We start from the raw sequence: 16665 nt of genomic DNA, 5'->3' as shown, positions 1-16665 counted from the left end.
TGCCTAAGCAGATTTGTGGTTCTGTTTTCTTCCTCTCTAAGAGCTCTTCAGCTAGTAGGCTGCAGCATATTCAGTTCTGTACAGCAGATACTAAAATAATTCTTGGAAACATTTTTCTAGAAATATGGCATCTGAAGATTTGAGATATCTGCCTCTTCCCGCCACCCTGCTCCCCCAGCTATGCTGCAGGTGAGGAGAGATTTTGAAGATCTGCTTTTGGTCGTAAGCACAGAAAGGGGGATTTAGTCTTTCTATTCCTAATTTTTTAACTGTATTTTCTACACAAATCATGCTCTGCTCTTGATTTATAATATGAAACACACTCAAATTTTTTTTTGGTCTAAAATACTTCAGAATTTTTTATCTTTAAAGTCTCCTGTTGTTATACAGCAACAAGACCATGCACAAGATGTAATGATTCTCAATCAAAATTTTCTTTGGGTGCTGTGCATTGAAATGTAACATTTTCCATTATTTGTCTTTCTGCAATAAAACAAAAATTTTTATAAAACAGAACAATTGTAATAGTATTCTGACAAGTCCAATTTATATGGTACATTGTCACAAAAGAATACCTAAAAAAAAGCAGAATGGTTATACAAACCTACTAATATGCTTTAGAAACTCTTTGCAGGAGCTAGAACAACATGCTATTAAAACTCCAAATACATATTCGATATGTGTGTTTTTAAAGAAAACTTTATAAATATCCAAATTTAAGATAAACAAATACAGAATAAAATGCACTAAGAAACTGATATGTAGACAAAGGTTTATTTACACCATACAACATTTTAAATATTTTATACACAGCTGCAGCAGAGAAAGCTACTCTGAGCTTTCTAGAGAAAACTGCAATAATAAAGATGTGAAATATATTATTCATATAAAAGTGAGATTATTACTTTATTGCATTTAAAGCAATGAAGAATGTAGCTCAACAGACATTCATTTAATGACAAAAACTTTGCTTTTATATTATAAAGTAAAAAGTGTAGTAATGGCCAAACAGACTGTTATAAACTTTAAAAACTGCATAAATATATACATTGTGCTTCATGGTGAAGTTTTTTGAAAACTAAACCAAATGAAGCTGTTACAACATGAATCGTTGCTTGAGGTTTATCTATAAAGATTACCTTACAAATCCATTCCACGGGTACTTACAACACACGATGGTAAGAATTGTACACCTGGTTCTCCACTAGCCGCACTAGTGGGAATATACTGTACGAAAAAAACCACTGACATTTGGCACAGGAAGAGCCTGACATAAAGTAGTCACAATGTTCAGACAGGAGTGTCAGGATTCCCAAAGTCTCTTTATTGTCAGTGCAATGAATTATTTTTGTTTTGTTTTTGTTTTGTTCAGTTTGATTTCCTTTTTGTTAAACTTCTGTTTGAAAGTCACCTTCTTGCACATCTAAAGGCAAGTTCAGACACTTCTCCCATTCTGCTGGTCTGAGTTCTAAAGCATCTTTTGCCTCTGTGTCTAATACATTTATTGTTGTATAGTGTTGGTAGTCGCCTGTGGTTTTGAAACTGTCCCATGGAGCCTTGCTCGGTGCTGAGTTCTCCTGAAGACCAAAGAAAGAAGAATTAAAACCAAGGATGAAATATTGTGTTTTCCATTTATGAGGCTGATCACTAACGTGCTCTCATGAGACACAGAAGCCAGAGAGGGGAAATGACTTTGCAGGGAGCCAGGCTGGTGGGTGTTCAGCACCGTTGCGACTCTTTCTCTGTGAACAATCAACACTTTGGCAGGCTCCTCACCTGAGCTGCCAGCTAAGCCCTTTCTTTCACAAGAACCAATGTATGTGAGGAATGGCCGAGTGATCCAGTACCAATAGCCATCTTTGTAATAGCGGTTGTGTAGAAAAGTGAGAGAAGAGAAGGGAAGGTAACCAAGAATAGCTTGCTGCCTGAAATAAGGAGCGGTTTGAAACAGAGATTGCCAGCTGGATTTTAAATTGGGGCAGGTGCATGACAGAACCATGGAAACCTAGCCCTTGAAAATGCTGAGAGCTACCTTGTTTTACAGGCCGATGAGCTCATGTATATTAGGATTAACATGCTGAAATATGGTTATTTTCTACTGAATTATTTTATTTTTTAATGCTAAGTTTTATAGTGTACAGACCAATTTAATTAGTGATTTCTGCTGTAACACATTGGGTGGGACTTAGTTGCCAAACCTTAATATTTTTGCACCATTGTAGATGCCTTTGGATTTTCTGCCTGATCTCCAACTATCTCTCATGAGAGTTGTAGGTCTCCCTTGAGACTTGTGTCATCACTTCCTGTACCATGATGTAGACTAGGATACCTGAGGCTGTCTAAAATAGCCTGAGATGCCTATATTTAGGTACCTGGATCACTCTCTGACTGTCTTACAGATAGACCATTCCTCTAGGCAGCTTTTATTAGCAGACCTTTCAAAAACATAACACTGATGTGAAACGGAGTAAACACAACTCTTCCACTGAGATTTCCTTTGAGATTTTGAATTAATTCAAGCTTTACATGGACAGCAAATCTCAAATAGGGGGGTGAATGAAAACTTAAATGTCAGCAAAGCTCAGAAGAGGGAGTGAGCAACAACTGGGTGCAAAATAACACATATCACAGCTAAAGATTCATCAAAGAATCAGGGCCAAATTTCTGCTGGATTAAGATGATGTAAATGATGTAAATCCATTGGCCTCATATCTGCTTAATACCTCTTCTTCATGTCTGTGAGCAGCTCTTCTGAAAAAGTTATAAATACAATGATTCTAGCTCAGTTCCATTTAATACACAATTTTCACATTATGAAATTATATATAAAATTATTACTAATCATAATATTACTGCTAATAAATATGTCACACTAAATTAGCTGTTTTAATTAGGCAGAATCAACTATTTCCTTGCTCTCATTATCAGAGGTAGTCAGGGTGTTATGCATGTGTGTATGAGTGTGTGTGTACAAATTTGAATTATGATGATAGCAGAGTCAACTCAGGATGATTTAATTTTTGCTTTTCCCATGGTAAATATTTATAAAGCTATTATGGAAAAGACACGGCATTACAGTAACCCTGTATATTTTCTGGACCATCTCACGTATAGGTGAACCTAGCTGGACTTGTTTGTACTAACTAATTTAATATCTGCTTGTCTAGCTAGAGGAAAAGCCCTATTGGACAAATTACATTAGTGAGCTGCTTTCTCTATATAAAGTCCTTTAGACTTGGGACACACATACAGATTTGAAATCTGTTCCCTACAGTTCAATTACTTGTCATCTATAATGATGTCAGTGAGTTAGTTATGGTCTAGTTGTAAAACCTAATGAGTCTCGTTATAGGTTAGATTATTGAAAGTATCTTTTGTTCTAATTTCTGAGGCTATCTAAAGGTAGCACAGAGTAAGGTCTTCTCAGGAAATAACACTGAATTCAAAGGACTCTTGTTTCATTGTTGTTGTTAAGGATCCATCATATTTTAAATATCTAAGAAGGAAAACTTACCATACTGCCTGATTTTGGTACATCCCGAAATCTGTCCAGTGTCTGAAATTTCTGATTTAACTCTTGAAACAATTCCATGTGCCTCTTTCTTGTATGCATGACCTTCTGCAAAACGGAGCATAATTGCTTGCATTTATAATTGAATCTGGGCTTTTTTAAGAGAAGCATTATTTTCCCCAACATAATAAAGTAAATTGAATTTGGTAGGGCCATCTTTTCCCTATAGACTTGACCAGTGGAAGTGAATTGCACTGAGCCTTCTCTCTGCTCTGTTTAATGTTCTTCCTGTGTACAAGAGACTGTTTTTACCCCACATTTATTGAGTTGCTGAAATTAAGGGACACTGTTTTTGTGCTAGCCTAGAAGTATTTTGAGAGTGATGGCAGTTTCTCAGAAGGATATTTCTTTTGCACATTAGGAATGTTTTCTAGAATTTCTGTTTTCAGTATGGATGCTAATATTTTAATTTCTATAGGAATGCAACAGCAGTTTGTAATCGTCCCTATCAGAATAATTTTTAATAGAACACTGAACTTGGAAATCTTGGCCCAAAATGGAAAAGCCCCAAATGTTATGGTTTTTTAATTAGACATCTTCTTGTCATTCAGATCATCATAAAATGCAGTTGAAATGGCATTCATATTAAGAAAAGTAGGCACTATTTTTCAATTTTACTTGCTTTCTTATGTCATGGACTGGGCAACTGGAAACCAGTCTCCCTCTAGCCCATGCACAGGGCACTCTTCCACAAAAACTAATTATATGACTCCTGTGCAAGAGTTGGGGACCCCAAACAGCCCCCACAGTTGGAGGAAACCCTCGGCCATGTATTAGTCTTGGCAGCTACATGGAGAGTGAAGCCTGTTTTGAAGCCTAGACTGTCAAGCCTACCATCTGCATTGTTTCCAAACAAGTTCACACTGAGGTATGGATTCAGACCAGCCTCTGGAGCAAACCCGAAGGCTGCTTATTGTTCATCCAATCTCATGGTTCTGTGGTCTGGGTGGACAGGGGACAGTAGGGAGTGAGGATGCTTCACCTCAGTCCAACAAGCAGATGGCCTGACTTTGGCTTTTCTTAAGCTTTTGTAACTGCTTGAACTTGAGTTACAGCCAGGGCAGCAACCAGTAAGGTGCAGGACACCAGCCTCAATGCATGTCCACTAATTGTCAAGCCTGATTTTCCCTGACATTGTACATGACAAACCCTGCAAACTTGTGTACACAGTGCCTGAGTGTGACCCTTCCCAGCAAGTAACGCTTCTGGCAAGTCTGGATTAGTACCTTTTAAACTGGAGTGGGAGTAGCTGACCCTCAAATAATGCTTTACCAATACTAATTTTAATTTTTATCTTTAATTTTCATTCTGTGTTTATAAATTTCATGAAATGTGGCTTCTCTCTTGGCCATGCATTTCTACAGCCATGCTGTAATAACCATATCATCCTTAATAAAGTTACACCATATCTTGAGATTCATGGAATCATAGAATGGTTTGGGTTGGAAAGAACCTTAAAGATCACCTAGTTCCAACCCCCCTGCCATGGGCAGGGACACCTTCCACTAGACCAGGTTGCTCAAAGCCCCGTCCAACCTGGCCTTAAACACTTCCAGGGAGGGGGCAGCCACAGCTTCTCTGGGCAACCTGTTCCAGTGTCTCACCACCCTCACAGTAAAGAACTTCTTCCTTAATCTGATCTAAATCTACTCTCTTTCAGTTTAAAGCTGTTACCCCTTGTGTTGTCACTACATGTCCTTGTTCACTTCCGGGAACAGGAAATCGGCAACATCATTCACAAAAGACATGAGATACAGCAAGCAATTAGACCTTGTCAATGTGAGTTTTGGGTGAATAAGGGAAACAATTTTGCAAGATTTCGTGAGGAACTCCTTGCAAAATGTAGTTTAACTAAAGGTAGCTGATCTGCATTTATGAGGGAAGTTTCACTTAAGTGACTTCCTAGGGATTCTTTTAAGCTATTGCTGTTATGGTAGACAGGGATATGTAGCAAATTTCACATACATAGAATTTAAAAAAGAAAGGTTCTACCTCAAAGATTATTATTGGCTGAAATAAGGAGACATGCTGAAGGGAATAAAACAAATTTGGTGGGTTACTGGTTCTAAAAGCAGGAAATAGCATATGACTGTGAAATAAGTATCTCCAGTTGGAAACTTTTTAATAGAAGGCTAGGAATATACTGAATGTTACTTTCTGATATTTTTCTGAATCGTGTACCCAAGAATTCATTAAATAGCAAATATGAATAATGTAAATGTCTTACTCAGTTCATTACATTATTCCTGAGGAGAAGCAGGTGGGAGGAGAAATTAAACACTTGCAGTGGAAACTCTACCAGAAAAAAGGCTTTAAATTTTTTTCTTAATAGCAGAATGACTGGTATGCACATGTACCTATGGATCTTTTGGTTGCTTTGTGTTTTTCTGGCTTCCATTCCATAATTCCTACCCACTGACACCCGCCCCTCCCCACTGCTCATAAAGAACAATCCGAACTGAAGGTGCAGTAATTTAAATTTTCAACTTTAACTCTTACTTTCTAAACTTCTTTGTTAGAAAGCATCATCTTACCTCCTTTCTAGAAAATATGGTCTGTTGGGTAACTCCTTCTCTTTTATGAGAAAATAACTCACAAAGTATTTGTGGGGGTTTAATCTGTTTTCTCTATTAAATGGGAAATGTGGAAAATGCAGCTTTATCAATCTCAGAAATACACAATATTTGTCAATACAAAGCTGGAGATCTTGACCAATATATACCAGGATGATTGTAGTAGCACCAGGACCTGAACAGGATGGAAAAGGAGCTTCTCATGCTGCCCTTTGAAAGCACACTTTCTTTAGGTGCAGCTGGGGATTTGCCCATTAATGCCACATGTCCTCTAGAAGCACCTGAGTTAGCCACATTTTCCTGTGGTCTTTCCTGCAGGCTCCGTAACTCTCGTGCCTCAAACCCTAAAGGGGGTCAGACTGAACTGACACTCCTTCTACATTTCTACTCTCACTCACAAGTAACATCGAGTGTGTGTTTTGAACAAACTAAGCCTTACTTAGCTGAGCAACTACTCTCAGAAGAGGATTCAGTGGCTATCATCAAGATGAAAAGCACTTCAAACATAACTCTGTACCCAGGTCCCTTTTTTATTTATAACAGGTTTGTAGCTGAGTTCAAGCACAAATATTTTCACGAAGATTTGTGGTCAATCTTATGAATAACAGTAGTAATAATAATAATAATAATAATAATAATAATAATAATGTAATTCAATTTGCCTTGGAGATTTTCTATATTGTCACAGGTAAAAATGCTCTCTCTCAAATATTGTATGAAATAGCTAAGTGAAAAGAACAGATGGGGGAGTGCCTTCCCAGCCCTATAATAGAAACATGCTGTGTTTTCAAGATGTTACAGGTATGATCAGTTGCCAAACTTAGGAACGGGAAAGGATTTTTCCCTGCAGGCATATTTTTTTCACCTTTGTCTTTGAGACATGTCTTCAGGTTAGTAAGAGAATGATTTTAAACTTTTGTGTGAGTTTATAATGTTATAATGAATAGCTATTGCATATGAAATTCCAGAAGAATGCAGCTCCAGCAATTAAGGATCACTTTAGTATTATTGCTGGGGAGAGTCTACTGCTCTGTGGAAAGAAAAGAAGACATTCTGGTATTCACACTTGTCCTGCGTATCTTTCCTCTCCCTGATGGGTAGAAGCTCAAAAAGAGCCAGTGATCACTTGAATCCTGGGGAGCAGGGTAGTAAGACACTTTTCTGAATTATTTGGCATAAATATTATTACCAGCATAGATCCAATGAATGCCTCATAGAAAGGGGGGAGTGGGGTGGATGACTGGGGAAATTCAGCAGTCAGACCCTCTCATAGAATTAAAAGGTAATTGTGATCTTGAATCCTAAAATGCATGTCAATAATACTGTTTAACTCTTCTGTATGTTTTTCTAAGTGTCAGTGCACACCTATTACAAAGTCCTCCTGGGAATTTCCACAACATCTGTATTTCTGTTCAACATAATTAGAATGAATTTTATTTGATCTGACAGCTCAGTATTACTGCTGAACCTTCATGAAAGAGCTCCTTGTCCAGCTTTAGGGAAAAACAGAACATAATGACTGGGATTGGAGGGCTCTTAGCTGGGGTTACCACAGCCAGCAGCAGCAAGAATCCAAAATGCCCAGACCTATGAATTTTGGTCATGTTTCGGATACTGGACTGCATGAATGAGTCTAAACTAATCCTTGGTAATAGCAAGAAAAGAGCCGTAAAGCTGTTGCATGTTGACTGTTCATTTTATCAAACTTCAAAGTTCAAATAAATTACTCAGTGTTTTGCAAAATCTAATAGTGGACAGTATATTATTTGGCAGTAATACTTTCTGTCTACAGACTAAACCCAGTATGTTACAGTCTGTCTTCTTTTTTTCTACATAAAGGCATAATTTAAAAATGTAATGGGAAACTATTTAAAAAGGGAAAACAAGATACTTAGACTCCCCTCTAAGATCTATGGTAAGGGCTGGCCAGTTAGGATGCCATCATTTTCTCTCTCCCTTTCCTTTGACTGTAGACATAAGCCTTCTATAACTCTACCCAGCAGTCACAGGACTTTTACTATTTATAGTCCATTGCAAAGGCTCTTAAAAGTACACCTGTATTTCTACATATATTAGAGATAACTGGGACAGAGACTATTTTATGGCATTGAGTACAGTCATGATTTGCCCATGTTCACACCACATAGCAGCTGGCTTTGAGTTTCAGCTATGGCCCTCAGAAAAAAAAATGTTCTTCGTGTGTTTCTTTGTTTTTACTTAAATTTGTCTCTATTGAGGCGAGTGTCGCATTGCAGCCCACTAGCAGAGTCTCTTTTTTTTTTTTAAACCGGTGAAACTGTGACTCTACTGTAGTAAGTCAAACATGTCCAAGACACCATCTAGCATGGAATGTTCTCCATGAATGCTACAAAATTGTTTTAGTCTTCAAAATAAGAAGTCTACAACCAATTGCTTATTGCGAATGGTACCTAGGTTGCACTGGTTCCCTAAGGACATTTCAGGAACTATTTGGAGAGACAAGGGTGATCCAGACTAAAATAGTAAAGGCCATTCTAAAAATTCATCCATATAAAAACTGGTGTTTTGGAACCCAGGAATATTCCCCCAAATGCTTTTAGTAAGATAGGCATAGCCTGAGGATTTGTCTTGTACGGATACAGAGAGACATGTGTGAGAGGTTGAGGGTGTAGAGACTGCTGGAAGAGTGTTAAAAGGAAAAGTACGGAGAGAGCCAAGCTTGACACAGTCTTGTCCATACTGTGTATTTAGCATTTGTTGTCCTCAGAACCACATCCATAGCATTTGTTATACTCAGGACTGTGGAAGGATGTTGTCTCACAGAGGACCAGCTCTTAAACATTTAAGTGGTATGGCCAATCACTCTAGCTGAACCGCACCTCTGGGCTCTATTCTGGTTTGCAGTCAAGCTGCTTTGAAGTACCAAAATAGCAGTGCTTTGGCCACACAACACTATCTCAATTCCCTTCATCAGTATGCTGAGCGAAGGAATCTGAGTGGCTATTTGAACATTTTATGACTTTTTTATTTTGCTTTACCTCAGACAGACAGCCACGCTATGTGTGAGGACACAGGAAAGCCTACAGGCTTAATCAGAGGAAACATAAAACAGGGAGGTGAGATGGGGTTAGTTTGAGTCAGTACTTTGAAAACACAGCAGCAACTGGCACAGTATCACCGTCACTCTCACTTCCTCAGCAGTGACTCTCAATGGCCCCATCCTTCCCTCTTCACAAACAAATATATTTTCCTGCATTATAATCATACTTCTAAAAATATTAGGCCATGGAGCAACTATGCTACAAACAAGACAAGATAAAGCTGTAAGCATCTTAAATACACTATGTGAATCAAAAGAAAATATGTAATGGGAGGACTGATTCTTGAGAGCAGAATGTGTACAGCATTGTTGGTGTTTATTTGGTGTTGGATTTTGCTCTCCTGAGCGATAGGAAGAATGTTTTAGTATCTGTTGCCACCAGGAATGTTCTCATCATGAATGCATGATATTCCTACCTTTCAATAAAAACCAGTAAAATTCAGAATTCTTTATATCACTATAATTATAAAACTTTTGTTCATACTGCTTGCATTTCCTTTTAGAATTGCTTGTTCATCAGAATTTTGTTGTTGATTCATGTTTTTCTTTTTCCTTCCTATGCAATTGTTCCTAAAGCATATTTAGGATAAGCTTTTAATTTTATTTTCCTTAAACTTACTGTGTGAATCTTTGTCTGGTGGATTATTTGAGACATTAAATGACTGCTTAAGGTCACTATACTCTCTGGGTGAAAATGACGTAGGAGATTAAGGCATGATGTTAAACTACCAAGAAACCACAATCAGACACAAAAGGTCAGCATTTCAGCAAAAGCAGGTTGCAACAGCAAACTTCTCTCGCTACAAGGCTTCTATGACCACTGTCATGGCTGCATTTTGCTAGTTCTGCCGCTTTCTTCTCTATGGACTAGAATCTGAAATCTGAAAGTACATGTGCTGTGCTTACAGGTCACATAATAATAAAAAATGCTTTTCTTTGCATATGCAAACAGTGAGTGTAATTTATAGCTATATTTGATATATACTGATCACTGGATGTTAAAGTTTAGCCTGAGATCTGTAGGTTCCATGTAACTATTACAATTGTTCAACTTGCATGAAACTATGCAAAACCCCCAAATCCATAAATAATTATTAACTTTCCCTTGAAAACCAACTGCTGTATGGCTTCTGGTAGAGAGAAGAGAAGAAAACCTCAAATAAACAAAACTTTAAGAGACCTAACCATACTGACTGAGATAGAACAAAATGGTCATTAACTAGCACAACCAAACCTTCTTATTCAATGGAGTTTAAGTCTGAAATTGTGGATATTCAACCTGAGAAACCTTACATGAATTTGATTTTTCATATAGCATGCGATCCATAAGCTTTTACAACGGCAGCACTTTGTCATCAAAATTTGACACATTCACAATCACTATTTGGATATGGAACTCATATGCCAGTAAATCAGTATTGAAGAAAGAGAGATAGAACAAATGATTGACAATCTCTTGAACAAAGCAACCTTCTGCAACACCATGGCCTGCCCTACAGAAGTGACGCACTTTTTCAATAGATAGCCAGCAAAATTAAAAAAGAAAAAAAGAAAGATGAAAATGAAGAGGCAGAGAATTTAAAAACTGAAACCATGATGGTTAATATTGCAATATGACAGTTTGAGCTCAGAATATTTTACAAACAAGTTGCACCAAAGTAGTTTTAATTAATTGCTCATCATGTTCTGTACAGTACCAATTGAACAACCCTATGACATCTACTATGTCAGAAGACTAAAATCTGCTAAAATGAACACTTCACATTTACTTTTAGGAAAATACTTTTAATAATCAGGAATAATTCAGTAAAACTTACTTCAAAGTCAAGGTCCGAATAACGTGATTTTCTTCTCTATTAAGCAGTAAAAAAGAAAGAAAAAAGAGGTTGCATTAACAAGGGGACTATTTACGAAATCATATTAATGAGTCTAAATAACATTCTTGTTTTCCTATCAGATATATATTAGGTATTCTGTGAGAGGTTGTAGATTTTATCTTGATAATTTAAGATTAATGCATGATTTCGCATACAGTTTTTTTAGACCAGTATCATATTCTTTTCTCTGAAGTAAACCAGACTGCATTTCACCAGGATGCATAACGTGCATGTTACTTGCATGCAATTGAACCTGCTGGTGTATAAAATGTAACTATTTCTGTACTTTCTGTGGTATTTGCAAATTATCATTATATTTATACTTTTTACACAGCTATCTATGATTTAGGTTTGTATAGGTATACAGAAATTGTTCCTCAGGCTTACATTGGTACAACTCCATTGATTTTAATGGAATAAATGATAGCAAAATCAAGCCGAAGCCATCTATACTTTCCATAGCTTCCGCTTGGTTTTTTTGCAATGAAAATCTGGATGGAGAAAGCAATGATTTTGTTTTACACTTATGACAAATCTGATTCAAAGCATCTGATATAAAGCAAGAATGATTTACTAGTGAAATAATCACTTGTATACAGTGCAATGGAATATGATTATTTAGACATATCACAAATAATTTAGCACATAATTTTTTACAGATTCTAAAAGAAACCAATTATAAAGTCAAATTATATCAGAAAGAAGCAGAAATATTATAAGGAAGAGATAAAAATATCTGTTTTCTTCTAAGGTTGGAAATTGGATGGCTTGCAATAGACTAAAGAGATGTAGAAACAGTGGTTGGAAGAGCTGAAAAAAGAGTGCAAAGAACACGTGAATGGAAAGAAAAGATACATTCTCCTTCCGGAAGGAGAGTTAAAGGAAAAGAAAAGTACCCCAAGGAAACAAAAAGGCTTGCTGCTACAATTTAACCCTAATTTTTGTGGTAGGATAGGATGGCTTTAAGTCATGGTGAATGAACCATTTCAGATTGCTCCTACTTTCTGCAGTGAGATACAAATCAAACCCATTAAGTCAAGATGAATAATGTTACTAACTTCATTAGACTTTGATTCTACTTGGTTTAACAAACATGTAGGTTTTAGCTGTTCTGTTTTCTTGCAATTGAAAGAAATAATTATACAACTCTTTCAGTTGTAGAAAGTGGAAAATGTTTGGTCTCTGAGCCCTTGATAATACTACTTTGTGACATATTGTCTGGTTTTGTAGTAAAATTTTGATGCTCCAATCCACAGTAATATGAAGAAGAGCACTGTAGCAGTTTTGACACACTGATGTCTAAAGAGCTGGGAGGCCGTATGAAAGAACAGTCTATAAAACAATTCAACCAGCCAACAACAACAAGGTTTGGAGAAGCTATCTTTAATCAGCAAGGCTTGATTGAACCTAGCACATTTAAAAGAGAGAATTTAAAAATAAATTAAACAATTCTGCAAAAATAAGTAGCATGAAAACACGAAAACAGCAAAGGTCTTGGAGGCAAGAAAAATATGAGGAAATTATACCCAAATTCTTGAAGTAGCTAAGTTCTTACTTCTCACTCATATTAAGGAGGCCATGGTGCAAGTGTATCTTGACACAGGCCTTCGTCATTCCACAGTAAACCAGCACCTGAAGAAATCTATGTATCTCTAATGAGGAAGGACCTTTTTAAGGTGCAATTAGAGCACATCTACCACTGTGAAGGCTCAGTGGCTACAAAAGAAGAAACTTGTACAGCAGATAATGAGTGAAGTTTACATGAGAAGCTTTGAAAAATGCTTGAAAAAGCTATTTTGAAGCTACAGTTCAGTAATAAACCTGGTATCATTGAACTATCTGACTGAGAATTCTAAGTGAAAACATAGAAAATTTAGGAAGAAATGTGGTTTGCTAGATAGTCTTATTTGTAAAACTGGAGCATTTGTAGTTTGCCTTAAGTCTGCTTGACCACACTGAAAATATTCTTGGCATAGCTGGATTATTAGGCTTTGCAGCCTATTGGTGTTTACATGGTAAAAAGACATATCTAACAGACTGCAACATATTTAACTGCGTTATTGCCAGAAAGTGGTAACTATTGCAATTTTGCTGTTAGATCACACAAGTTACGACCAAACAGGTCATGCCACAGGTTTATCTGAGTGAGTATTTTTCTAGGACTCAACAAGAATCTATCACGAACACATTTATTGTAAACTTATACAGAACATCTGTTCTGTGCTTGTTCTTCACTTTTTTCCATGGCTGCATACAGTGAAATACAGCACAAGTGCTGTCAAAGCCTATTCTCCTAAAACATACAAGTATGTAACTGCCACTGGTCTGTGAATTTCTGAAAAACAAAGGATGCTGGTTATGAATGTGATCATGCATCACTGAAAGTCATCTGCAATATTGTCACTGACACCACCAGATACACTATCAGGTCCTCCTGGCTATTACATCATTGCCTTCAAATGACTGTAGTGTTATTTTTTGAGAGAGGAACATATTCAGAAGCATGAAGTCATTGGGAATCTTAATTTATGAGGATGGAAGTTTCCCTTTGGTCCCAATTGGAAGTGGTCATTTATTAAATTTTTCTCCTAGTTTCTGTATGATATACAACAAGCTTAAAACATGCAAATCAACACTTTAATTGTTATTGTATATGTACTTTTTTTCTTAAATGAAGTTTACTTGTGTGTCTTTTGGCTGAGAAAAATGGGGTTTTCCACACATACCTAAATGCTTTCAGAAATCAACCATCTGGCTCATTCTACAATTTAAATTAATGAAAACTAGCAGCTGAGTGGAGTAGAGGGGAAAAAAAATCTCTTGCATCAAATGAATTGCTGAACTGGTCACACCACTATGTTTCTTTTCAAAAAGCTGTTTCTTCTACCCACCTGCAAAACAAAATTATTTTATCCAACATAAAAATTAGACTAGAAGCTGGTGTTTTTTTCAAGGCTCAGTTGCAGATCGACTTGATTATTAATGTTAGTAGAACATAAATAACAAGTGACTGTAAGGGATAATATCAATGTTTTCCCTCTTTAGTATTTTGTATTTGGCCAGGTTCTGCAGTGATGCTTCAGGAATGATGCTTCAGAAATTACACCAGGGCAAGTATAAAGTGATATTTCTGCTGCAATGCCCTCCCTAGTTCTTCAGTTGTTTAGGAATTTCCTTGGGAGAGGCTTACTCTGTTGAGCTTAATAACACTTTTTTACATTATTCCATTAATCTAATCATGTTTTATAATAATTCTTAATTTTGACATCCAAATGTGCTGAGGTAGTGAATTCCACAATTTAAATATGCATAGCGTGACAAAGAAAGTCATGTTGTTTATCCCTTTGCCATTTCATTTGATGCTCCTGGTTTTTATATTATAGGGAATATGAATAATCATTCCTTATTCACTACTCAGTCATCTGTTTTCCAAGCTGATGAGCCTTAATGCTGGAGACCTGCTAGGGTAACTAATAAAGGCACTGCCAAAAAAGCTGAAGACACATGCAATTATTTAGCATCAGGGAGTTAACTGAAATAATTCTGAAAAAGCTCGGGGGTATGGGTAAGTAGTGAACTGCAATCCATGTGCAATTACAAAGGCTACAAAAAAAGGTCAAGTCTCCATTTAAACAGACAAGGATCTGAATAGCCCTTTCTGAACAACTCCAGTGAGTTGCATTAGTGTTCTAAACTGACAGAAGTCAAATCATGCCTGTAAACTGGGGAAATTTCAGATGACAGCAGCAAAAAGTACTTTTAAAGAGTTAATGACACTGGATCAAGGGAAAAGATAAAAGAGTGATACAGCTTGTTTAAACATTGGCTCTGGAAGAGGCAAACACAGAATCTTGTTCAGAAACCTTAGAAGGATATAAATACTGATAAACAAAGCTGGTGTGAGAAAAATCTGAAAAGTTGTAATGCAGAAAAAATAGTGAAAAATAAAGGAAATTCCAGAGATGCTGTTGGGAATAAAGAAAATTTATTTTACTATGAAATAATCTGCTAATGGAAACAGAAGGAAGCCCTTCACTCTAGTCTTGAAAGTGAGGTTTGACTATGCATTGGAGAAATATGCTGTAGAAAATGTTCTTCCATTGCTAGAAAAGATGACCTGACAAGATCTTTTCCATCTCTGATTTCTACAGCTCTTTGATCTTAACTGATAAAATCCATTTTACAGAAAAAAAAGAGATCCAACTTTCATGCCAGGACCAAAGTGAAACTCTGTGAAAAGAGGTCTGCAGCAGTAATTCATTTTAAATCAATTTTACTTTGTACTAATCATGTATAGCTTCTCTGTGTAATTCCAGAGCAACTTTATAAACTCTGCTCACTGAGGGACAAAAATAGAATACTGAAGAATAATTTCCATACAGCATGCACTAATCCGCTGGCACCAGGAAAGAGCTGCTCTCACTAAATGACTAATAAAATCCCTCTCCGTCTCTGTAAAATGACAAATGCCTGGTTTTCTCCTTATTCTAGCCTGCATTACACCACTACCTGATTAATTACATGAGATACTCCTGAAGATATATGGCATTGTGCAAAGTATAATTGAAACCAGAGATACCATATTATAGTGAGGGCTATAACCATGCTTCTATTAATATAAAGCCTTATTATCAGCAGTTTATAATTCACTCTGAGATTAGATTTGACATACAAGATCTTAGCCCTGGGAGGATTTTTTTTCCTGAACAAAATTAAAGAAAAATCTTTTTTGGCCCTCAGAGATATAAAAGTGGAATGTGGATAGACAGTTTTGATTTAAAATGCATTTTGTGTGCCTATAACTGGAAAAAAACATTAGTTTCTGAATAGAAGATTATGTTGGCTATTCGTTCATAACATGAGCTTGACATAAAGCAAGTACATTTTCATAAAAAAGTGGATTAGCTCTTTAATGTGGGAATTTTAAAATATGCTAGCAAATTTAGTGCATCAACACATAGCACAAATGTAATTTCAGAGATACCAATTTAAAAATATTCTGGCAAATTATTTTGGTTTGCTGCTCCCCTTTTTTATAGGAAAACCTGCATATGTCTTTACTCAATAAGCAAAACCCACTTGTTTGGTGTTTCTGAAGGCTTTGAGGAGAAGCAAGGCATCTCTTAAATGGACAAGCATTGAAAATAAGTTTCTTAAGGACAGTATGTACTTAAGATAACTGCTTATGTCTGAAATATATGCTGCGCTTCATCATACTGACTAAAAATTTTGGTTCTTTAAATCTTCTGTTACTAGAATCTACTCTGCCTGATTCTACCCCCACTCCTGTATGATAACCTGAAAATAAGCTGGAACAATTTCTGAAGTCAGAGGAATCTGAGACCTACTCATTCAAGCAAAAGTGAGGGTTGTTATAGGGCTAGCCTTCATTTCACTGAGTCACAAAATTGGCAAGATCTGCCTCTACAGCTTACTGAAGAATGAAATGAGGAATGGGAGGGAGAGAAATCTCCGATACAGAATGCCTGAAAATGCAATGTGGAAACATGATAAAGAGGAAATTCCCGTGGTGCTCATTTCTTTATTTCTGTTCTCTCTCTCTCT

At 36.5% G+C, this 16665-nt stretch overlaps 1 protein-coding gene across 7 annotated transcripts in view; it reads right to left on the bottom strand.

Annotated features, from left to right (window-relative positions):
- Positions 1–760: 760 nt before the first annotated feature.
- ADGRB3 (adhesion G protein-coupled receptor B3) overlaps positions 761–16665 on the bottom strand; it is a 486594-nt gene continuing 470689 nt past the window's right edge. For 5 of the 7 annotated variants that reach the window (XM_074861800.1, XM_074861805.1, XM_074861801.1 and 2 more), the window contains 3 exons: positions 11041–11076; positions 3515–3619; positions 761–1577 (listed from right to left, as the gene is read on the bottom strand). In XM_074861800.1, the coding sequence (XP_074717901.1) occupies positions 1389–1577; positions 3515–3619; positions 11041–11076 (330 nt within the window). In that variant the 3' untranslated portion in view covers positions 761–1388. The remainder of the gene's footprint in view (positions 1578–3514; positions 3620–11040; positions 11077–16665) is intronic. The other 2 variants (XM_074861803.1, XM_074861802.1) reach the window with 2 other exon arrangements.

This window comes from Strix uralensis, chromosome 3 (genome assembly GCF_047716275.1).
Source record: "Strix uralensis isolate ZFMK-TIS-50842 chromosome 3, bStrUra1, whole genome shotgun sequence".
Taxonomy (NCBI): domain Eukaryota; kingdom Metazoa; phylum Chordata; class Aves; order Strigiformes; family Strigidae; genus Strix; species Strix uralensis.
Note: the sequence above shows the minus strand (reverse complement) of the source record. Positions and strands in the feature narration are given on the sequence as shown.